The following is a 24,752-nucleotide window of genomic DNA, read 5'->3' as shown; positions in this document are numbered from 1 at the left end:
TCACTGTCCAGAAAACTGGTCCATCAAGAGTAGGGTGTGTCTCCACTGAGCCCTGTGTCCTCCAGAAGATGTCCGCTTTAATTACCTGAGCACTGTTACCCCTTTATCAGAGTACTCCCTCTAGGATCCAAGCCCAGTGTCAGGGCATGGTGAGGAGTCAGGGAACCCAAACATCAAATGAGCATTCCTATGGGCTCTGGGACCTCAAGTCTCTGGAGGGAAGAGGCTCACTCCCTCTCGCCAGCCAAAAGGTACAAAGGGGAAGACAACTGCCTTTCTCTTGACTGGCTTATTAACCAAAGTAAAGAAGCCCAGTGCCACAGAGGTGGCAGGCCCACCTCCTTCGCTCAGGAATGCACATGTAAGATGTCTACCTCAGTCACACTGGGACCTGTGGGGAAGGCCTGGGACAAACTCCAATCTCAAGGATTAATCTTGGCCTTTACAAACCTATGGCCACCATCTCTTTTCTCTCTTAGTGCCAACACTATATACAAACATGCTTGACTAGCTTTTAGGGAACACACGTGCCAAGTTCTTTAATTGATTTTATTTTTTACATAAAAAGTTCAGTAAAAATTGGATAAAGTAAAGTGATTTTAAGCAGTAAATCAATCTTATCAACATAGCACAAGGCTGGCCGAAACCACAAGGCAGCCTGCTTTGGAATATTTACATGATAACAAATTAAACCTTGCAGGAGAACTTAAACCATCCTTACAAAGTCTTCTGTGATCCTAGCATGTAGAGGCGTAAAAGCAAAACAAAACAAAAACCAGGAAAAAACAAACAAATTATTTTCAATATATTCACATATACATTAAAATATAATACAGATCGTCAGGGTGAGGGGTCGGGGGTGGGGATGCGCATGAGTCTGTGCGCTGACAGCACCGCCAAGGAGGAGACCCAGGTTTGAGAGTGGGGTCAGGCCTGGCCAGGGTCTCAGAAGGGAAGGTCTCAAGGGCCTAAACCTTTGCCTCAGATGGCCTCTACCAACAGCTCACAACCAGGGAGCGCTTGTTGTAGATGGAGCTCATTTTTGTGGCTTTCAGTTGAAATCTGCAGGTTTGAATTCCGCAGGGTGATGTGTCATCAGTAGCACAGCCCTGACAGTGGGGTGGGGAGAGAGAGCCCACAAGATTTCTTCTCCCCTGTCTCTCCTACCAGCTTGCCCGTCCTCCCACCCTGGCCCTGAAGGTCACTCTAATTCAGTGTCCTCTTTGGGTTTGTAAACAGCCCCAAACTTCTGCATGTACTTCTTAATGTACTCCTTGGTTTTGTGTTTCACATTCTCATTGCACTCCAGGTCCTCCGGGTTCTTACAGTACTTCAGCTCCTTATTCATAACGCCATGAGTCAGCTGTCAAACACACAAGAAGAGAGACCACAGCCACCAATCAGAGTGGAAATGATCTGAGCAGGGAAGGCCAGTCTGCTGCCTCCGGCCCCTTCTCACCAAGACTGGGAGGTGAACTAGAGGGGGAGGTTCGGGCAGGCTGGTGCCGGGATCACCAGAAAGAGGAAGCTCAGCTCTTAGAGAACTGGTACCCTCAAGTAGGTACCCTCCCTTCCCAAATGTTCCCCCTCTGTTCCTGGGTCTCCAGCCTGGACACATGGCAAGGAAAATGCACATTTATGATGAAAGGGGCCATCTTAGAAGGTATAGTTTGCCCAGAATGTTGTCAGACCACAAACGGGGGAATACCTTGCGAGCTAGGTGTTTGAAATCTTCAGTTGTGGTAATCCTTCCCACTTTGCAGTCAGGTTTCCGGTAAGGGTTCAGGCACTGGACGATGAACTGGGACATCTGCAGGTAGGGGGAAGAGAGCACACTGCTCAACAGTCCAGAGACGGCAAGAAAGTTGTACTGAGGAAATACTCAGAAAAGGCAGTAAGCAGAGCCAGTCAGTCCTTCCCTTTCCCTCACTCAGGCTGGCTGGTGTGGACAGAAGAATGCTAGTATGCCAGTGGGATCTAACAGAAAAGGATCCTGGGTCAGCCTCAAGAGGGAAAGGGCTCCCTTGGATGGACTGAGCAAGCCTCACTTGCAGATGGAGAGACACAGCAGCAGGACTCCATGCTGAATCTCATGGCAGCCCCAAGTTTCAGCTAACCACTCTCATGTCCTTCTCTGGCCCCTGGAGGCAGGGCAGAGAGGGCCCTTCTGTGCTACCAGGAGGCTCAGTGACTCCAGGAAATGCAAGCATTTTGTTACTGAAGGTTACTTACATTCTGTAAGTGTTGCACTTCATTTGATTCATACTACATCAGTGTGAAGCAGAGGGATGCATGACATGACAGCTGGCTGGAGAACACCTAGGGTAAGATCCTTTTCAATACACAGCTTCCCATGTCCTCCTGAGCTGTCTCTGTAGTGTCTGTCCTACCTAGTGGCTCTCCAAAGAGATCCAGACACAGGATCTCTGGAAGTATTGTGGCGCTAAGCCACAAATTTGACCCCAGGGGACGAAGGTAGCAAGGAGGTCAGTGACAGCCACTTCACCAGGAAGCACCATGAGCAGGTCCTACCCATCCCTGAAAGTCAGTGAGTTTTCAGACATTCAAAGAACAAGGCTAGGCACTAAATAAACAGCTGCTAGTTGACTAGGCTGAAATGCCAATAATTACATAAGGACAGTGAGAAACTCAAGTTTTATCCCTGGAGAAGGCTTTTACTCAAAGTTTTTCTGTGGTCTTCTGCTTCCATACTCACTCCCTTCAAGCCATTTCACCAAATACAATAGGGGACTTCATTATTCCCAGCTTAAAATCGTGCAACGTTCCCTGTAACTCACAGTATGAAGCAGCACAATACTGTTCAGCCTCATCTTCCAACACCCCTCACGTACCCTGTGCTACAGCCCACAGATTCCCTGGAAGGGATGATGCCTCTGTACATTCTACAGCCTGAATTACATCCCTCCTGATCTATCTAGTTAATTCCTACCCCTGATTCAGGAGCCCTTCCTGACACCCTGAATACTGACCTCCAAGCCCTATTGTGGCACACTCCTCACACAGCTGCCATTACTTATTTACAGGTCTACTTCTTCCAACAGACTATGAGCCCCTTCAGTGAACTAAGACTGGAGTTTAGAATCTGGATGCCCTGAGGCAGAAAATGTTGGTGTGCTGAGAGCTGGAAACACACACTTTCAGCAGCATAAAGAGGAGCTGCTTTCTCCCAATCACTTGAGGATTAGGCAGCCACCAAATGAGATATCACAGAAAGAGAACTCGACTTTGAGCCAGAAGGCCCCAGTTCAAGTTTTCTGTCTAGAGTTTGCCTTCTCTGAACCTCGAGAGCTCCTCCACCAGCATAAGAGGAATGACAATTCCAGTCTTGCCTACCTCAAGTGCTGTTGTGGGGATAAAAATCATATAATGGATATGAAAGTCCTTATTACCCAACTGTAAAGGACCATACCAATGTGTCATCATATAACTACACAGTCCAACCACAGAAGCAAGGAAACACCCAAAGGCAGGACTGCCTAGTACTACAAACAGCTGTGCACACTTAAGATAAGAAAGAAAGGGGCTCAGTTTAAGCTTTCAGAGCTTAGTGCTCACATCCTACCAAACCTTACCTCTTTTCTGAATACTTCTTTGCTTTTCTTAGCCAGCTCACTGGAGGTGTCTGCTTCTGCTGTCTTAGGCTTTTTTGAGGTCTAGAAATGGAAAAGAAAACACCACAGTGTGGGAATGAGAGGTCAGGTCAGTGATGCCCTGCTCTTCCAGAATCCTCCCTTCTTTCCCCCAATTGGGATACCTGACTTTTGATATTAGAATCATAAAGGGACATGGCCTGGGTGAACTTAACTGCTGTTACTACTCACTTCATGTTTAAATCGTGTCATCTGGCTCTGGCCTTGTTCCTATAAACCAAGTTTTAATTCTCTACCCTAAGCGAAAGCTACATCCTTGATATAGCTAAACATTTGTTTCAGGGTCACCTTCTCTGCAGAGGAATGTGCTGTGTGTCTTGGACCACTCAGGTCCCTGTTCTGAGCTGCAGTATCCCACACTGTCAAGTGAGGCCCAGGCTCACTGAGCTCCACCTCTCCTTTCTCTGACATTCTACAACTCCGAGACAAAGGCAAAATGCTTTTGCCACACAACCCTAGTCCAAATTCCACGCTCCTCATCCAAGTCCCCTAGACTGTAGGAGACAGTCTCAGCATGCTCCTCAAGGTATTAGGGGGGAGGAGATGAGGGTCATCCAAGTCAGTGAACAAATGAGTAGATCCTAAGACAGAAGATACGCTGTCCCAAGATGCTAAGATGATGACAAACCTAGGAATACCCCCTTCCAGTACTGCAAGGGGAGAGGCTGCCAGTCCCCCCTCCGCCTACCTGCTCCAATCAGGCACTGCCAAGAGGTAAGGGGCCAGCAGCCCTGGCATTCAAAGCACTGCCATGCAAGGCCATCTCCCCATACCTTTGCTCACCACCAGTCATCAAGCCCCTTCCTAGTAAATGTACTTTTCCATGGAGAAGATTATAAGCATTTCCCTCTGAATACAACTCACTTCAGATGGAGTAGAAGCTGCAGTTGGCATTACAGGTACTTCATGTTTTTGCTAGCTGCTTAGAGCACAAAATTTTTTCTATTCCCAACCTACCCCCAGTTCTGATTCCTTTATTTACATAAACAGTATGAAGGTGTTGGTGATGAAGGGACTGTTCAACTCCCTCTGCTCTGGACTGGCTCCAGAGAAAGGCAGCACTCCCCTGGCTTGTGGGCTTCTATAAATCAGCTTTCTCTGACTTGTTATAAAGAGTGTGGATGTGCTTCACGATAAGACCTCATGTAGCAAGGGATCAAGAATTGCCCGAATAAGCCAAGGTAATTTCAACACACCCTCAGCTGCTCTCTTGTGGATCCAAAAATGAGTAGCAACAGAAAGCCCCTTAAGGTATAACAACCATCTCAAGGCTCTGGGTCCTACAGAATAGGCCAGGCTCTTAGTGAGGGCTCTGTGTAAACAGGAATGTTCTGCTTCCCTCTGAATGGGGTATGTATTCAGAAAGCTAAGTAATTCCAGTGTAGTTCTAATTTAATCTCTGACTTGGTTAGGTTGTAGGGCTTTAAAAACACACAATCCCCTGAGCTCTCTCTAGGGGCTTTCCTGATTCAGAAGTTGTTGAAGTATCAGAAACACTACACATGATTCAACCTAAATTCTGCAACATACGAATCTGTATACACCAACTTAAAGGTTAAGAAAGATCCTTGAAAATAATAAACTCAGTATATTCTGTTTTGAAGTTGCTGCCACCTTTGGTAACAAAAAGAGCAAAACAGTTTCAGTTTGGTTCTAGATAAGGCACTATATGTCACACTTTAGTTTGTCAAAAGAGGTGTGGGGGGAGGGGCACAGGAAGTAGGAGGACAGGAACAAATCATCTCTAGGGCACTTTCAAAAAATTGGTGAGCCTTTCCTTGTCTCTTCCATATCCACTTGGTTGCTTAGCCCCAAATGATGCCTCTCAGATACCTTTGCATGAATCTTCAATATCTCCATTCTTAGTCCCTCACTTTGTCTAAACTATTAAAATAACTCTTCAACCTGATCTCCACTGCTACCAATCTCACCTTTTTCAAATAGGCCTGTTTCACTCAAGGGACACCCATTTGACTGCCTGACTCAATGCTTTAAAAGCATTCACTGGCAGTTAAGAATCTGCCTGCCAAAGCAGGGGACACGGGTTCAATCCCTGCTCCAGGAAGATCCCCAGATGCCACGGAGCAACTAAGCCCGTGTACTACAACTACTGAGCCTGCGCTCTAGAGCCCGTGAGCCACAACCACTGAGCCCATGTGCCACAACTACTGAAGCCCATGCACCTGGCACCTGTGCTCCACAACAAGAGAAGCCACTGCAATAAGGAGCCCGTGCACCACAATGAAGAGTAGCCCCCACTCGCTGCAACTAGAGAAAGCCCGTGTGCAGCAACAAAGATCCAGTGCAGCCAATCAATTTACTAAAAAAAAAAAAGCATTCACTGGCTTTTAATCATATAATAATCACACTGGTAGGACACTAAGATCTTAGACAATTTAAATCTGACATACTTTTCCATATTTTTGTCTTGCTCACTACCCCATATGCACTCAAACTTACTACAACCAAATTATTTTTATTGTTGCCCATATATGCTGCCTTGTACTGAATTTATACCTTCGCAAAAACTACTTTATTTGCCCAGAATTCTCTTTCCTACTCAACTTAGCTATAGGTAAAATCATGTTTTCTGTGACATATCACTAGTGCACTTACTTTGACCATTAATTACTGTGCTCCCATAGCATTCTGTACATACTTCTACTACAGCAATTATCCCATTGTATTCTTGGTTTATAGATGTGGCTGTTTCTTTAGACTGAACTTCGTGAAGACTAGTACTCAGATTTCTCTATCTGTAATACTTTACACAAGGCCTGTGAATTAATGAAAACTTACAATGTTACAGTCTTTATCTCCAAGGGCTTTAAAATCTAAATGAAGGGCCTAAAGATGGGGGGGGGGTGGGGAGGAGCAGAAGTAATAAACACATACCCCACAGGCATCCTCCTGTCTGAGATGCTAGCTAGGTGAACACACTAGTAAACTGGTTAGGAAAGTTAGATCCAAATAAGTCCCCAGCTATCCAAGTCAGACTATGTCCTAATGATAGAGACCACGGTCTAGAATGAAATCCAAAGACCGATACCTCAAGCCTTTGACTTGCGCATCTGGGCAAGGCGCTGGAAAATCAAAACTCATCTGTTCCTTCACCAACTATTAAAGGGTTAATAACAGAATAGATAACTTTGTTTATATTTTCTCACTAGAAATACAAGAAAACGTAAACGTGACAAATCAGAGACAAAAGCCTAAGAAGCTAAGATAGAGAGTGAATGAAAATCCAGATAGTTTTTTGTTGGAAGCACATGACAGTTACAGGGTTTTTCTCTTAGGTACCTGTCTCTATAAAAACTCCCCCACAGAAACTTCATACACTGCTGGTAGAAATGTACAATGGTGTAGCAACTTTAGAAAAGTTTGACAGTTTCATAAAAAGTTAGGTTGTCTAACTTTGACCCACCATTTCCACTCCTAGGTATCTACCCAAGAGAACTGAAGATGTATGTCCAAAGACTTACACATAATTGTTCATATACCATTATTCATAACAGCCAAAGAGTGGAAACAACCCAAATGCCCATCAATTGGTGAATGGATAAATAAAATGTGGCACATCTAATACAAGGGAATATTATTCAATGCTAAAAAGAAATGAGCTCCCAAGCCATGAAAAGGCATGGAAGAATCTTAAATATATATTGCTAGGTGAATGAAGTGAATCTGAAAAGGTTACAAGTCCATATATATGACATTCTATAAAAGGTAAAACTGGAGACAGTAAAAAGATCAGAGGTTGTCAGGGATAGGGATGGGGGGAGGTGGGGAGACAGGACAAGATGAATAAGGGGAGCATAGAGGATTTTTAACACAGTGAAACTATTCTGTAGATTATAATGGTGGATACATGCCATTATACATTTGTCGAAACCCACAGAATGTACAATACCGAGAACCCTAATGCAAACTACACACTTTGAGTGATAACGATGTATCAATGTAGATTCACTGATTGCAATAAATGTACCATACTCTGGTAGGCTGTCGATAGTGGAGGACACTATGCATGTGTAGTGACAGAGGGTGCATGGAAACTCTTTACTTTCTGCTCAAAAATGATAGGAACCTAAAACTGCTCTGAAAAATAAAATCTGTTAAGAAAGAGAGTTACAATAAGGACCTTTTCAGACAAACAAAAATGAGAGAACCCATCACTATTAGATCTGAAATATTTTAAATATTAAAGGAAATTCTTCAGGCTAAAGGAATGCTAAATATAATGCTGAATAAAGAAAAACATTTCCCCTAAAGTGAATAAAATATAAAAGGGGGTATAGATTTGTTTCCACTTTAATTCTTTCTCACTTCAATTCCTTCCTTCCTTTCCTCTCCCACCTTACTCCACTGACTTAACCAGTTAAGTGTCTCTTCTTATTTTCAAAATTAAATGCAATTCAGATCTTAGAACAAAGATATACTGTTTTTGATTTCATTCAAGACCTCACATCCTTGGAGATAGTGAGTCCTGTTCCAAGTGGAAAAGGATAAAAATTAATTCAATCACCAAGAGTCACAGTGATTTACATTACTTCTAATGCCAATTACTCTCTTGTTAGGAGAGATGAGGAATAAGCTCTCTTTTGTTTTACCCTAGAATAGTTATTGCCATAGTAAAATATCTCAGTTTCAAATCATAAAAAAGGGGGGGCCCATTTATACTTTTTTGGTGAGGTTTTAATGTAACCAGTTACTTTTCCAGACCCACCAATCCCAAAATGGCAGGATATTAAAACACACTAAGAAAGACTTCAGTTAAACAGCAAAAACATTTTTAAAAAGAAACACAGCAGAGGCAAAAGATCTGTATGCAGAAAACTTTAAGACATTGATGAAAGAAATCAAAGACGACACAAACAGATGGAGGGACATACCATGTTCCTGCATTGGAAGAATCAACATCGTGAAAATGACTGTACTACCCAAAGCAATTTACAGATTCAATGCAATCCCGATCAAATTACCAATGGCATTTGTCACAGAACTAGAGCAAGAAATCTTACGATTTGTATGGAAACGCAAAAGACCCCGAATAGCCAAAGCAATCTTGAGAAGGAAAAATGGAGTAGGTGGAATCAGGCTTCCTGACTTCAAACTATACTACAAGGCCATAGTGATCAAGACAGTATGGTACTGGCACAAAAATAGAAAGGAAGATCAATGGAATAGAATAGAGAACTCAGAAGTAAGCCCAAACACATATGGGCACCTTATCTTTGACAAAGGAGGCATGAGTATACAATGGAAAAAAGACAGCCTCTTCAATAAGTGGTGCTGGGAAAATTGGACAGCAACATGTAAAAGAATGAAATTAGAACACTTCCTAACACCATATACAAAAATAAACTCAAAATGGATTAAAGACCTACAGGCAAGGCCAGACACTATAAAACTCCTCGAGGAAAACATAGGCAGAACACTCTATGACATCCATCAAAGCAACATCCTTTTTGACCCACCTCCTAGAATCATGGAAATAAAATCAAGAATAAACAAATGGGACCTCATGAAACTTAAAAGCTTTTGCACAGTGAAAGAAACCATAAACAAGACTAAAAGGCAACCCTCAGAATGGGAAAAAATAATTGCCTATGAAACAACGGACAAAGGATTAACCTCCAAAATATACAAGCAGCTCATGAAGCTTAATACCAAAAAAGCAAATAACCCAATTCACAAATGGGCAGAAGACCTAAATAGACATTTCTCCAAAGAAGACATACAGATGGCCAACACACACATGAAAAGATGCTCAACATCACTAATCATTAGAGAAACGCAAGTCAAAGCCACAATGAGGTATCACCTCACACCAATCAGAATGGCCATCATCACAAAATCTGGAAACCACAAATGTTGGAGAGGGTGTGGAGAAAAGGGAACTCTCCTGCACTGTTGGTGGGACTGTAAGTTGGTACAGCCACTATGGAAAACAATTTGGAGGTTCCTTAAAAAACTACAAATAGAACCACCATATGATCCAGTAATCCCACTCCTGGGCATATACCCAAAGAAAACCATCATCCCAAAAGAAACTTGTACCATAATGTTTATTGCAGCACTATTTACAATAGCCAGGACATGGAAGCAACCTAAATGCCCATCAACAAATGAATGGATACAGAAGATGTGGCATATATATACAATGGAATATTACTCAGCTATAAAAAGGGATGAGAGGGAGCTATATGTAATGAGGTGGATAGAACTACAGTCTGTCATACAGAGTGAAGTAAGTCAGAAAGAGAAGGACAAATATTGTATGTTAACTCACATATACGGAATCTAAAAATGGTACTGATGAACTCAGTGACAAGAACAAGGACGCAGATACAGAGAATGGACCGGAGAACTCGAGGTATGGGAGGGGGCGGGGGGTGAAGGTGAAACTGAGATGAAGCGAGAGAGTAGCACAGACATATATATACTACCAATTGTAAAATAGTCAGTGGGAAGTTGTATAACAAAGGGAGTCCAACTCGAGGATGGAAGATGCCTTAGAGGACTGGGGCGGGGAGGGTCGGGGGGACTCGAGGGGGGGAGAGTCAAGGAAGGGAGGGAATACGGGGATATGTGTATAAAAACAGATGATTGAACCTGGTGTACCCCCCCCCCCCAAAAAAAAATACTGAGAAAAAAAAAACCAAACAAACAAACAAAAAGAAACACAGCATTAAGAAGAATGCTGTAATCTACAGAGAAAGAGCTAAGACATATTAAAGGAAGTTATAATGGAATAAGAATACTATGATTCTATTTGTGTGTTTAAAATGAAAAGAAAGAAAAACACCTGTGTTTTCCATAAATGCCTGGAAGAACATACACCAAAGCAAGGTTTTGCAACTTTGGCACTATTGACGTTTTGGGCCAGTTCTTTGTTGTGAGGGATTATCCTGTGCACTCTAAGATGTTTAGTGGCTTCTCTGGCCTCTAGCCACTAGAAACTAGCAGCATCCCCTCAGCTGTAACCAAATATGTCTCTAAATATTATCAAAAGTCTCCTGAGGAGCAAAACTGCTCCTGGTTGAGAACCCCTACACTAAAAAGTTAACAGTATTTATCTGCAGGGAGGGAAGTATGATGAAAGGGGAGCAACTAAATAGAAATTAAGGGATTTTTTGTTCTACATATCATACTTCTGTATTGTCTGGATGTCCTACCACCCCCAAGCATTTTTTATATGTATAATTCTCCAGAACAGTAAGGAAAATAGAATTCCAAGATAACGTGGCTACTGGCCTATAAAATGACAAGACAAAGACTCCCAAATGATCAGGAAACATATTTGTAGGCCACACTCACCTTCATGGGATTTTCATCATATGTTGGAGTTCCCAGGTCCATCTCAGCTTCATGCTCGAGGCTGGCATCATCTCCTGGGCTTTCCCAAGTAGGAGGATCCCACTGAGTCTGCCTAGAAGAAGGTAAGAACAGCCATGCTGTCATGGCCAGAAAACAGAGAACTCTGGCATAGGTATCTCTGCTCATATATACATAAAATACAACACGCAATGGAATATAGCACTAGTCAGCTCCATAAGACAGAGACATTCTTCCCAGCAGCAATGCTTCTATTCCAGAGACATACATTGTTTTTAGCCCACTGTATTTCTGTAGCCAATGTTCTGGCAAAATTTGCTGGGTAACAAAGATAACAGTAAAACTAAACATCTTTGTCTGTCTCTCACCTGGCTCTTAATGTCCTGAAGACAGGATTCAGCAAAGTCTAAGGAAAGTACATGGTGTAGATGCCTGCCTATGCCACCCTTCTGCAGGTGAAGAGTCAATCATAACTGTACCTAGCATGTACTTGGAGCAAAATAAAGTAAATCACAACACCTTCCTCACAATCCTTGATCATGTGAGAAAACCGTTTCTTGCCTTGGAGGTCTTGTTTGTAGTTGTGCCCCTCTGACCTGATGACTTACAGCATGGAAAAGATGTACAAGTTAAAAACTTGTGCCTTCTGCTAAAAATATTCTTAACTGACTACAAAAAAAAAAAGAGTTCAACCTTGTGAAATCTTTGTATGTGGTTTTTTTTTTTTTTTTTTGGCCATGCCATGCAGCTCGTGGCGATCTTAGTTCCCTGACCAGGGACTGAACCTGGGCCCCTGGCAGTGGAAGTTCAGAGTCATAACCACTGCACTGCCAGGGAATTCCCTCATTGCATGTTTATGGTCGTTTTGAAAGTAAGCAGGCAAAGGTGGTTTTGTTTTCCTTTTTTTTTTTTTTTAAGCTAGATCTGTGAAGTAACAAGTGGAAGTAAGGAAATTCATATTCAGGAGTCAGAAGTCAGCTGTCACAGGAAACGCTTTAAGGGGAATCACTTAAAATGTCAAAAACCTCCAAGAAGCTAGCAGCATATCTGACAGCTCTATCCTGCCATTACAGTCTTGTGCTTTCCTACCACAGCAATCTTTAGTTAGCAACATTAAAGGCATCTGATGTAAATCAGTTTTGCAGATGACTATGAAAATAGGTTTATCTCTGATCAACAGAACTAATTAAAAAATGGGCTCAAGATTTCTACTGTGATCAAAGAACCACAAGCAGCTTGGGTTTTATTATGGGAATTAGAGAGGGAGGTATTATCCTCTCAAGTGCTACCTAAGGAAAACCTAGAAAAAAAGATGGAAAAAGAACACACATAAATAATACAATTTTTTTTTTTTTGAAAAGTAATAGTCTATTAAAAAGCTTGCTTTGGTACTAAAAAAAAGTTCTGGTAAAATCTGTAAACTGTTTTTTGTTTGTTTTCTAATTAATTAATTAATTTATTGGCTGCATTGGGTCTTCGTTGCTGCACATGGGCTTTCTCTAGTTTCGGCGAGTGGGAACTACTCTTCATTGTGGTGCACGGGCTACTCATCACGGTGGCTTCTCTTGTTGCAGAGCACGGGCTCTAGGTGTGTGGGCTTCAGTAGTTGTGACACATGGGCTCAATAGTTATGGCTCATAGGCTCTAGAGTGCAGGCTCAATAGTTGTGGCACATGGGCTTAGTTGCTCCGAGGCATGTGGGGATCTTCCTGGAGCAGGGATCAAACCCGTGTCCCCTGAACTGGCAGGTGGATTCTTAATCACTGCACCACCTAGGAAGTCCCTGTACACACTGTTTTTTAAAGTCACAACACTTTCAGTCAGCAGCATAACAAAGACTTGTCTTATAAAGGTGTTTTTATGGGAGTAGTGAAGACCTTTCTAAGTAGAATACATAAAGGGAAAATACTGGGTTGGCCAAAAAGTTCCCTCTGTTTTGAAGTAAAAATAAAAGACACTTTTTCCATTTTCACCAAGTACTTTATTGAACAACATAGTCACCGTTTTGTTCCACTACCTCCTGCCATTTTTCAGGCAACTTCGTAATTCCATCTTCCCAAAACTTTTTATCTTTCTGAGCAAAGAACTGTTCCAGATGCCTTTTACAGTCTTCCAGGGAATTGAAATTTTTTCCATTAAGATAATTTTGTAAAAACTGAAGTAAATAGAAATCAGAAGGTGCAATGTCTGATGAATACGGCGGATGAATCAGAACTTCCCAGCCAAATTGTAACAGTTTTTGTTTTTGCCCGGTCATCAAAGAAATAAGTAGTCTTGCGTTATCCTGATGGAAGATTATGCGTTTTCTGTTGACTAATTCCTGACGGTTTTCGTCCAGTGCTGCTTTCAGTTGGTCTAACTTGGGAGCAGTACTTGTTGAAATTAATTGTTTGGTTTTCCAGAAAGAGTTCCTAACAGAGGACTCCCTTCCAATCACACCATATACACAACATCACCTTCTTTGGATGAAGACCAGCCTTTGACATGGTTGCTGGTGGTTCATTTTGCTTGCCTCAGGATCTCTTCCACATGATTGTACAGTATCCACTTTTCATTACTCATCACAATTGGTTTTAAAAACGGAACGTTTTCATTATGTTTAAGTAGAGAATTGCCTATGGTCAAGAAGGTTTTTTTTTGCTTAACTTATGTGGAACCCAAAGTTCAAAGCGATTCACATAACCAACTGGTGCAAATGATTTTCAACACCTGATTTGGATATTTTGAGTATGTCGGCTCTCTCCCAAATGGTATAACATTGACTGTTTTCAATTAATGTCTCGATTTGATCGCTATCAACTTCAACTGGTCTACCCGACTGTGAAGCATCATCTAGCAAGAAATCTCCAGCACGAAACTTCACAAACCACTTTTGACACGTTCCATCAGTCACAGCACCTTCTCCATATACTGCACAAGTCTCTTTCTGCATTTCAGTTGCGTTTTTACCTTTCTTGAAATAATAAAGCATAACATGCTGAAAAGGTTGTTTTTCTTTCATCTGCAATATTAAAATGGCTACAGAAAAATTCACCAACTTTGATTTTTTTTTTAAATGCATACTGATATGACAGCTGACACAATACAGTCTAACAAAATTGTTTTAAATGAAGTTAAAGACAACTAAGCACTACTAAAGCCATCCTACAGAAAAAACCATAAGAATTTTTTGGCCAACCCAATACATGACTGCATGAAATTTTTAACTTCTTTATGTCACAAGACATCACAAACAAAAACATTTGCAATATACTTGATAAACAGATCTAACAATGCTGACAGGAAATGGGCAGATGCCCCAAACAAGCAATTTGTAAAAGATACAAACGGCCAATTACCTAATGAAGACATTCCATCTCAAAAATAAAAGAACTGAAAATGAAAAGTTTTTCATCTACTATTTTACATGAGTTAAAGAACCTACATGAAGAAAAAGGCACTTCTGTATACCTTTTGTGGGAGTCTAAATTGGTACAATTTTTTTAATGGTAATCTGAACAATACTTATCAATTTAAAATGTGCATCTCTTTAGATCAAATATTCTGCCTCCAAGAATCTGCCTAAAGAAGGTAGTATGATTAGTATTAGTGTCTGTAAAGATGTCCAGCTTTAGAGCATATATAAAATAGTGAAAAGCCATCAATCAGGGTGGGTTAAATAAAATTTGGTATAGCCATACAGAAGAGCAGGGGTTAGGCAAACTTCTATAAAGGATCAGAGAATAAATATCCTTAACCTTGTGGACCAAATGATCTCTGTCACAACTAGTCTACTGTCACTGAAGTATGAAAGCAGCCATAAACAATTCTTAAATAAATGGGTGTGGTTGTGTTCCAAAAAACTTTTATTTACCAAAACAAGTAGCCCATGGGCATAGTTTGCTGACAAGTATTAAAAATAATGTAGTTTTATATTAATTAAGTTCTATAAATAGATTGGTAAATAAAGCAGATGACAAAACATGCACCCCCAACAACTCACATTATATACCAATGAATACATACACACGCACAGAAAACATATATATTCACATAAAACTATCTGCCTAAAATATATATATTTTTAAATTCTATGAAAAAGATAAATCAGGCTTTTTATATAAGCAGGAGTCATCAAACTATGGCTCACAAACCAAATAAAGTTTTACTGGAACAGAGACATGCCCATTCATTTATGTATTGTCTATGGCTGCTTAACACAACAACAGAATTGAACAGCTGTGACAAAGACTGTTTGGCAAGCAAAGCCTAAAATATTTATTATTTGGCCTTTTACAGAAAAGGTTTGCCCATGACCCCTGATATCTACAGTGTTAGATGAAGTCATTACCAGTATTGAAAAAAATTCCTTAGTTTTCTCCAAAAGAGTCTTGCAGATTAAAAACACCAGAACATATCTAAAAAGGACCAAAGTCTAACATATGCTGTAACATTTATGATGTGATTCTAGAAAGCCAGGAGCCCTCAAGCACAGTTAACAGCTAATAACAAGTCTATAACCATAAAACTCCCCTTAAGGTGGCAGCTTCTTTGACCAACTGAAAGCTGATTTGGGGACGCCCAGACAGCTCTTACCTTGTGATCACATGGTAGTAGTAAATTTTCCCTTCTGGGTCTCGGGCTGTCTTCCAGTTGGGAGGTAAGACAATGGTTTTTGGTTTGGGAGGAGATGGGGGTGGTAAATCTAGGAGATTATTTGTCACAACCATTTCAGGCTAAAAAGAAAGACACAAAAGTTCTTGATCAGTGACATTTCTTTTAATCTGGCTGAAAAGGACAAAAAAAGGACAAAAATAAGTAGTATGTAAAAACATATATAGACCTCTTCTTTTAAAACAAGATAAAAAGTAAAGGCACAATCTTCACAGCAGGCTCCAAGTTCACCATCCAATACATTATATTTAAAAATATTCAGCAGCTTGTTATCTAGAATAACATTTCCTGACCTTAGAAAAACCAATGCTAAATGGCATATAACCAACTCCAGGATACTAATTAGCTGAATGGGCTTCAGATACAAGCATATATGACAATGTTAGCATTTATCCATTATATATTTTTTATGTTTGAAACCTCATGTTTATATTTAAAAAATACAGAAATGGGTGAACAGGTTTTTTTTTAATTGAAAAAATTTTTTCTAAATAAATAGCCTTTAAAAACTTAATGCCACATTTTGAAAAATATAAAAACTTCATAATCACTGTTATAAACTGAATTGTGCTTCCCCCCAATTCATATGAAGCCCAGCCCTAACCCCCAATGTGACTGTATTTGGAGACAGGGCCTTTAAATAGGTAATTAAGGTTAAATGATGTCATAAGAGTGGGACCCTAATCCAGCAGGATGGGTGTCCTTATAAGAAGCAGAAAAGACATCAGGGAAGTTGTGCAGAGAAAAGGCCAGGTGAGGGCACAGTGAGAAGGCAGCCATCTGCAAACCAAGGAGTGGCCTCAGGAGACAGCAAACCTGCTGACATCTTGATCTTAGGCCTCCAGGCTCCAGGACTGTGAGAAAATAAATTTCTGTTGGTTAAACTACCTAGTCTGTAGTATTTTGTTAAAGTAGCTCTAGTAAACTGATAACATAATCACTATAAGGATATATATACCCTTAATTGTTCATTCTGTGTAAGCCAGTTAATAAAGAAAAAAATTTCCAACTTTACCTTTGCTTGAATAGTTAAAGAGGAACCTGAGATCCCAGGCTTAGATAAAACATGGCCATGTTTAAGCAAACACAAATCTCTGAGCATGACTGCTTTGTGCATGCCCCCCAACCCTTACTTCACATAGCTGCTTTTTTTTTGGCCCCACTTAAGTTCTATTCCCTCCATTCCCGTAGTCCTCTATCTAGCCTTATAAGGTGATCTTTTTTCCCTAAGCTTTTGTGTTACTTGAGAGTATCCCAAATCATTCAATATCTACCAAATTACTAATCCTTCCCCAACTTGGGGATGATTTTTTTTCCCTCTTCAAATTCTATCTGCATATTTCGTGACATTGAACTCTGACTACATTTAGTATCATTCATTGCGACCCTCATCTCTCTTACTGGAATGTCAGCTTTTAAGCATAGGAATGGAATCTTATGTTTGTTTTCAAAATGCCTCAAAGGACCATTCATAGCAAGCCTTCAAATACCTACTGTACACACTCTTATTTTCCAGCAGTTTCACATGTAGTCTTTTTACTCCATCTCTACTAACTGCCCTACTTATCTAAAGCCACCATCACCTACCAGATTGCTACATGAGCCTTCTCTGGGATTGTCAGTATTCTAAACTGCTAATTTGGTCATGTTATTCTGTTTAGTTTCTCAGCTGATTCCAGTGCCAGCTCCTATCTCCCATTTCATCCAAAAACAGGACTTCATCACAATTTCAGCATATCGTTCTACATATGTTGTAGAACACCAAAAGCTTCTTTCAATATATATTGTACAACACGTAAAGTGAAGTATATCATTCAATTCTATCTCTAGTCCTCGACATCTAGTACAGTATCATATTCTACTTATCCATAAATAATGAGAGCTGTCTAGAAAATCATTACTTCAGAAATTCATAGCAAAGTATAATAATACAAGATCAGTCACTTTAAATTACAAATACGAAGGATCCTAGGGGCAAAGTACATATAAATTAACATAGCTGTAAGTTTCACAGAATTTTCTTTTTTAATTGACAAAACTGTTGAGTGTGCTCCATCGGGGTATACAGGCACGTAAGTGAAACTGGTGACCACAAAAAAGTTTTATAAAAAACAAAAAAACAAAAGGAGTAAGAAAACCAAAAACTAAAAAAACCCAAAAGTAATCCTTCTAAAGATAAATTAGGTAGCCAATGAGAGTTTTATCAACTGAAATATTTCTTACCGGCTGTAAGGGCTGAGGCTGCCCTGGTGCAACTATTGTAGTCACGGCTGTGGCTGGCTGCACCACCACTCCTTGTGGGTGAGCTGTGAAAATCTGTTGTCCCTGGATGTACTGAAGACTTGGCTGGGCATAACTCTAAAAGATAAAACGAAGAAATTTACAATTTATACTTTTCTAGCTCTAATAAAGCAGTATTTGATTTCCAAGTTGACATAAATCTTAATGGAAGATATACCTATTAATTTTTTTAACTCTGAATGTATTTTACTACAAATGTGTAAGACAATCTTTTATTTCAAACTCTGAGGTTTCCTTCCCTAGTCATTTACTTACTTATATAAAAAATAAGAAAACGTTTTTGAGGCAGGAGGAGGGGAGGGGAAGGGAAGTAAGTCATGTAACCTGTCCAACTGTTTGGGTTCCAATGAGACTTGAATAACAACTGAAGTGCTACTCCTAGGATATCCAAGAAACAGCACACACACACTGCTCTTTACAGAGAGCCTTTTAACTACCAACTCCTAGTAACTAACAGGTTGTTTTGACCGGAAAAGGTCAAAAGGAGTGACCATAGTAGAGGAAGCAAGAAGATGATCAAATTTTAAACTAGTTTTTTAGCTTTTTGTAGGCTTCTATAAGAAAGACAGCAGAAATCAGTGTATCTAAAATCCTTATGACACACTGATTTATACAGTGCTGTATCAAGCAGACAGCCCTTTCACATATATTATCTCATTTAATCCTGACCACCATCAGAGGTGCGTGTTTCCCATACCTGGAGTTATATAACAAATAAGTATCCTAGCTAGTTAGGAATTAAACCTACTCTGAAATTACATCTCATAGATAGAAAAACTGTTTAAATTAAAGAAGTGACAAGAAGCCCTGAAAACAACCCTGTTGTGTTAAGAGGTGATGACTACTAAGGAGCTGAATAGATACATATATTGTATTTAAGGACAGATTTTGACCCTATAAACGGAGATTCTATCAGAAGTATTAATTGATAAGTACTCAAAATACAAAATATAATAAAAATATAATTATTCCAAATGATACCAGTAAAGACTCAAGGAGTCTGAATAGATAAATGTAGCTGCCCAGTAGATTTCTGGATGAGTAATTACTGAGAAGACACACAGAAAAGAAGAGGAAGAATACAATACTGGATTCAGTATTCTGAACAGCTTAATCTACACATATCATAAACCAGATTCAATGCTAACTGTCAAAGCAGAATTGTCAGGACAGTATCACAATGCCTGAGAGAAAAATGTATGTTAGAAATTTTTTCACCTCTAGGTATTTGGATGCAAGGTGGGAAATCAGTGGAACATCAAAGATTTTCTAGAAATAATATTATCTCCTCACCTAACTCCTGTTCCCAAAGCCTGAAATCCGATTAAACCCCAAACACTTTTCAACACTGATGTATAACCAGATAATACTGAATCAGAACTCAGTACCAAACAAGTATTAGCAACAATGACCAAATACTGTTTAAAAAATTAAAAAGCATACCCTAAAAGATAAAATATAAATAATCCTTAAAGTTCTACTTCAACTTTAATAAAATAAGCCATGAAACAAAACATATCTAACTGGGTTCTATTCTATGATCACCAATTTATCCGGAAAGTTAGTTTCCAAGGACGTTTCCAAGGGTCGACGCCTAAGAAGGAAGTATCCTCAAGAGGCAAGTTACTGTGCATGTAGGAGGTTAATACATATGTACTGGTAATCCTGATTCTGAGTAGAAACAGTTTCTGGGAGGCTGAAGAAGGCAGATGGATAAACTGAAATTTTCCCAACCCACTAAGCCGAACACCAGATACTATAACGAATCCCAAATTTAATTTCTTTCTGACCCACTCTCCTAATCTAATCCATTGGCAAATTCTGTTTGTTGGCTCTGCATTTTTTATATATGTGTGTATGTACATGTGTACATGTATCTGTACATATGAGTGTACATGTGTGTATACATATAAATATATATAATAAATCCGATCATTTATTACATCTCTCCTTCTACTATTCTAGTATAAGTGGCCATATTCTCTTGCCTAGATTATTCAAGTCTTTTAACGGATCTCCCTACTTCTGCCCTTGACTCCCACAATCTCTTCATCCAGAGCAACCAGTGCGATCCTCTTAAAATACGTCGAATCATGCCAGTCTGTTCTAACCGCTCCAGTGGATTTTCACATTACTCAGACTAACAGCCAAAATTCTCACAAAGCCCTGACCATCTTGTTCCTCCCCAAGGCCTTAACCTCATTTCCTATTATAGGCATACCTCAGAGATACTGTGGATTCAGTTTCAGAACACTGCAATAAATTGAATATTGCAATAAAAAGTGAATCACATGAATATTTTGGTTTCCCAGCTCATAAAAAAGTTATGCTTCACTATACTGTAGTCTATTAAGGGTGCAATAACTTTAGGTCCAAAAAAAAAAAAAAAATCCACAATGTACATACCTTAATTAAAAAATGCTTTATTGGGCTTCCCTGGTGGTGCAATGGTTAAGAATCCACCTGCCAATGCAGGGGACACGGGTTTGATCCCTGGGCTGGGAAGATCCCACATGCCGTAGAGCAACTAATCCCATGTGCCACAACTACTGAGTCTGTGCTCTAGAGCCCGCAAGCCACAGCTACTGAGCCCACACGCGGCAACTACTGAAGCCATGCACCTAGAGCCCATGCTCTGCAACAAGAGAAGCCACCACAATGAGAAACCCACGCACTGCAATGAAGAGTAGCCAAAAATAAAAAAAAATAAAAATAAAAAATAAATCTTTTTAAAAAATGCTGACCATCATCTGAGCCTTCAGAGTCATACTCTGTTTGCTGGTGGATGGTCTTGCCTCAATGCTGCTGGCTGCTGACTGGGGTGGTTTTGGCAATTTCTTTTTTTTGAAGTTTGCCGCATTTGACTGACCCTTCCTTTCACTATTTTTCTAGAGTTTGCAATGCTCTTGGATAGCATTTTACCCATAGTAGAACTGCTTTCAAAACTGGAGTCAATCTTCTTAAACTTGCCTCTGCTTTATCAACTAAATATGTGTAATATTCTAAATCCTCTGATGTCATTTCAACAATCTTCACAAGCCTCTTAACCAGCAGTAGATTCCATCTCAAGAAACTACTTTCTTTTTTGCTCATCTGTAAGAAGCAACTCCTCATCCACTCAAGTTTTATCATGAGACTGCAGCAATTCAGTCACATCTTCAGGCTCTGCTTCTAATCTTAGTTCACTTGCTATTTCCATCACATCTGCAATTACTTCCTCCACTGAAGTCTTCAACCCCTCAAAGTTATCAGAGTTGGAATCAACTACATCTTCTGGATAACTTGCTACAGAAGCACTTGCTGCTTCATCTTGCACTTTAATGTTATAGAGATGGTTTCTTTCCTTCAACCTCATGAACTAACCTCTGCTAAGCCTCAAACTTTTCTTCTGCAGCTTCCTCCCCCGTCTCAGCCCTCACAGAACTGAACAGAGTTCAAGGACCTGGCTCTGGATTAGGCTTTGGCTTAAGGAAATGCTGTGGCTGGTATGATCTTCTATCCAGACCACTAAAACTTCATATCAGCAATAAGGCTGATAAGACTATTTCACTTTCTTATCCATTTCCTTCAAGAGCTTTTCCTTTGCATTCACAATTTGGCTAACTGACACAAGAGGCTTTTGGCCTATCTAGACTTTCAACTTGCTTCTCCTCACTAAGGTCATCATTTCTAGGTTTTGATTTAAAGTGAGATAGATGTACGACTCTTCCTTTCACTTGAATATTTAGAAGTCATTGTAGGGTATTAATTGGCCTAATTTTAATATTATTTTGTCTCAGGGAGTAGGAAGGCCCAAGGAGAGGAAAAGAAATCGGAAAATGGCTACTTGGCGGAGCAGACAGAACACATTTACCAATTAAGCTTGCTGGCTTATATGGGCTCAGTTCATGACACCCCAAAACAATTAAAATAGTCATGTCAAAGACCACTGATCACAGCTCACCATAACAAATAACAATGAAAAAGTCTGAAATAGTGCCAATTTGTGACACAGAGACATGAAGTAAACAAATGCTGTTGGAAAAATGGCACCAACAGACTCACTTGGCATAGGGTTGCTACAAACCTTCAGTGTGTAAAAAAATGCAGTATCTGCAAAGCACAGTAAGATGAGGTATGCCTGTACTGTTACTTTAACTCATTTGGAAGAGGAAGGGTTTCACAATTATATCACACATCTTGAATGATAAACATTTAATATCCTGATTTTGAAAAACAATTTAAAAGCTAGATCAAAATACTAATTTTGAGAAAAACTGTCATCAGGATGAAACATGTTATCTTCAGAGTGATCAAGAGGTTAAACACCCAAACCTATAATAGAAAAATGCTAATATTTTGGAGGCTGAAATTCCTTTGACCCTCAGTGAAACTACATTCATGAAGAATTTATCTGACAAGATCAGATAGTTGTGTAAGGCTTATCATGGAGACACTAAAGGATTCGATTAATGTGTAGTAAAGCTGTGGTTTCTTTAGCATGAAAACTCTGGCTACAAATGTTGGCTGTAAGATAACTTCTAAACTGAAATGCATTATCTAGCTTGATCATTCCCTGTATTTACTAGATAAGGCTCTAGACAGACTTTATCTGTTTCTAAAATGCAAAAGTATATTTAAAGGATAACAATTTGTCAACAGGAAGGAATGTAACACATACTGAAAATAATTCCCAAAGGAAATGCCAAAAACATCTTAGCAATATAACTGCCAAACAACAACAAAAAAACAAAAAACAAAATCTAAGCAAACAAAAACCAAAAACATCCAAGACTGCAACATTCATTTGGAGATACAGTGTTTGAAACTCAAACTGTCAAAAAGTAGAGGGAAAATGAACATTTTCCAGGGTTCTATAGTACCTACCCAAACTAGCTGACAATCATATGCTAAAGCCAAAACAATTGACAGCAATAAAAAGGAGAAACTGGTTTGCAGTTCCACTGAAATAATATGAAAGACGCACACATTTGTGAGACATATCCAAACAGCACGCACCTGTAAAATCTGTTCACTTGCTGGGGGAAAGTCTGTTGGAGATTGGCTCTACCCTACAAGGGACTTGAAATAACACAAAAGCTAACTTCTCAAACATAAATCCAATCTAGAAATACCTTTAAAATGTGACCTCTAATGGGAATTACAAGAGAGGGTGCTCCCACTTGTAAAGGGAAAAAAAAACTTTATATTTGAGTCACTTCACTTATGCAAACAATTATAGTCTAAGCACTCAATTTTTTGAGATGTAATATAGTGTAACCTTTTTTTTTGTTGCTGTTGGGCTGTGATGGGTCTTCGTTGCTGCATGAAGCCTTTCTCAAGTTGTGGTGAGTAGGGGCTACTCTTTGTTGTGGTGCATGGGCTTCTCACTGCAGTGGCTTCTCTTGTTGCAGAGCACAGGCTCTAGGGTTTGCAGGCTTCAGCAGTTGTGGCACACAGGCTTAGTTGCTCCTTGACATGTGGGATCTTCCCAGACCAGGGTTCGAGTCCATGTCCCCAGCACTGGCAGGCATATTCTTAACCACTGAACCACCAGGGAAGTCCCTAGTGTAATTTTTTTTTCTCCTTTTTTCATTTTGACTCATTCCCCCTCCCCTCACACCTTCACCTTTTTTTCTTAACACTTGTTTTATAAATTTATTTATTTATCGATTGATTGATTGGCTGTGTTGGGTCTTTGTTGCTGCACACGGGCTTTCTCTAGTTGCGGCAAATGGGGTCTACTCTTCATTGTGGTGCGCAGGCTCCTCATTGCTGTGGCTTCTTTTGTTGCGGAGCACAGGCTCTAGGTGCGTGGGCTTCAGTAGCTGTGGCACATGGGCTCGACAGTTGTGGCTCACGGCTCTAAAGCACAGGCTCAACAGTTCTGGCGCACAGGCTTAGCTGCTCCAAGGCATGTGGGATCTTCCTGGAGCAGGGATCGAACCCCTGTCCCCAGCATTAGCAGGCATATTGTTAACCACTGTGCCACCTAGGAAGCCCACTAGTATAACTTTTTAAGAAAAGGTCACTCTAATATCACAAGGCCACTATAAATCACATGACCTCAGTTAAAACTGAGTTTTTATGTTTAATAAGCAGTTGTGGCAAAAAAATTAGTCACCTTCTGATAACACATCTGCTCCAAATTTCAAAGATATTGCATATGTACACACACACTCACAAATTTACATTATACTATATCACATATTACTTCATTGTCAAGGTTATTATACCTTGCAAACTCTCAGCTCATGCTGGTATGGTTGATATTAGATTTGAACAACACAGGCCTCAACAAAGGCCAGATGTATGGGGCCAGACACCACACAGACGACCTTGATAAGCTGTAATTCACAGCTTACTAACGTCAATACTCTCTCAGAATTAAGGTAACTAAGAACTATAATTAAACCTTCAAGGTACCTGGTGCTTTAAATTTATCATTACTAATATCCATTATCTCAAGCAAACTTCAACCACTCTGAGGCATTCTGCTCATTTAATAGATGAGAAAACTAGACCTGGAGAATCTAAGTATCTGTCTCCAGGACACACAGTAAATGAGGACTAAGACTCAAAATACAGACCCTAACAACACGCTCTATGCTTCTTATTACCCAGAACTGAACATCACCTCTGATCAACTAATCTCCTAAAGAAGGGAAGGATAGTCTGAACCATTTTATTAGTCCATTTATCAACCACTCTGGCACACAGAAAGCAGATTAGGGACTCAATAAATGACTCCTTGGTAGGAAGAGACAAAGCTGGAAGTAAAACTGTAATGTTTGAGTCTTAAGGCTATGA

The 24,752-nt window shown here is 40.0% G+C and overlaps 1 protein-coding gene across 4 annotated transcripts in view; it reads right to left on the bottom strand.

Moving 5' to 3' along the window:
* Positions 1-522: 522 nt before the first annotated feature.
* The window catches only part of SETD2 (SET domain containing 2, histone lysine methyltransferase), a 113,592-nt gene continuing 89,362 nt past the window's right edge, over positions 523-24,752 (bottom strand). For 2 of the 4 annotated variants that reach the window (XM_057706761.1, XM_057706760.1), the window contains 6 exons: positions 17,886-18,020; positions 15,585-15,724; positions 10,992-11,103; positions 3,594-3,674; positions 1,709-1,810; positions 523-1,363 (listed from right to left, as the gene is read on the bottom strand). In XM_057706761.1, coding sequence (XP_057562744.1) covers positions 1,202-1,363; positions 1,709-1,810; positions 3,594-3,674; positions 10,992-11,103; positions 15,585-15,724; positions 17,886-18,020 — 732 coding nt within the window. In that variant the 3' untranslated portion in view covers positions 523-1,201. Of the gene's footprint in view, positions 1,364-1,708; positions 1,811-3,593; positions 3,675-6,720; positions 6,789-10,991; positions 11,104-15,584; positions 15,725-17,885; positions 18,021-24,752 lie in introns of those variants that run through there. The other 2 variants (XR_009048858.1, XM_057706762.1) reach the window with 2 other exon arrangements.

This window comes from Hippopotamus amphibius, chromosome 13 (genome assembly GCF_030028045.1).
Source record: "Hippopotamus amphibius kiboko isolate mHipAmp2 chromosome 13, mHipAmp2.hap2, whole genome shotgun sequence".
Classification (NCBI taxonomy): Eukaryota; Metazoa; Chordata; class Mammalia; order Artiodactyla; family Hippopotamidae; genus Hippopotamus; species Hippopotamus amphibius.
This window is presented reverse-complemented; position numbering and strand designations above follow the sequence as displayed.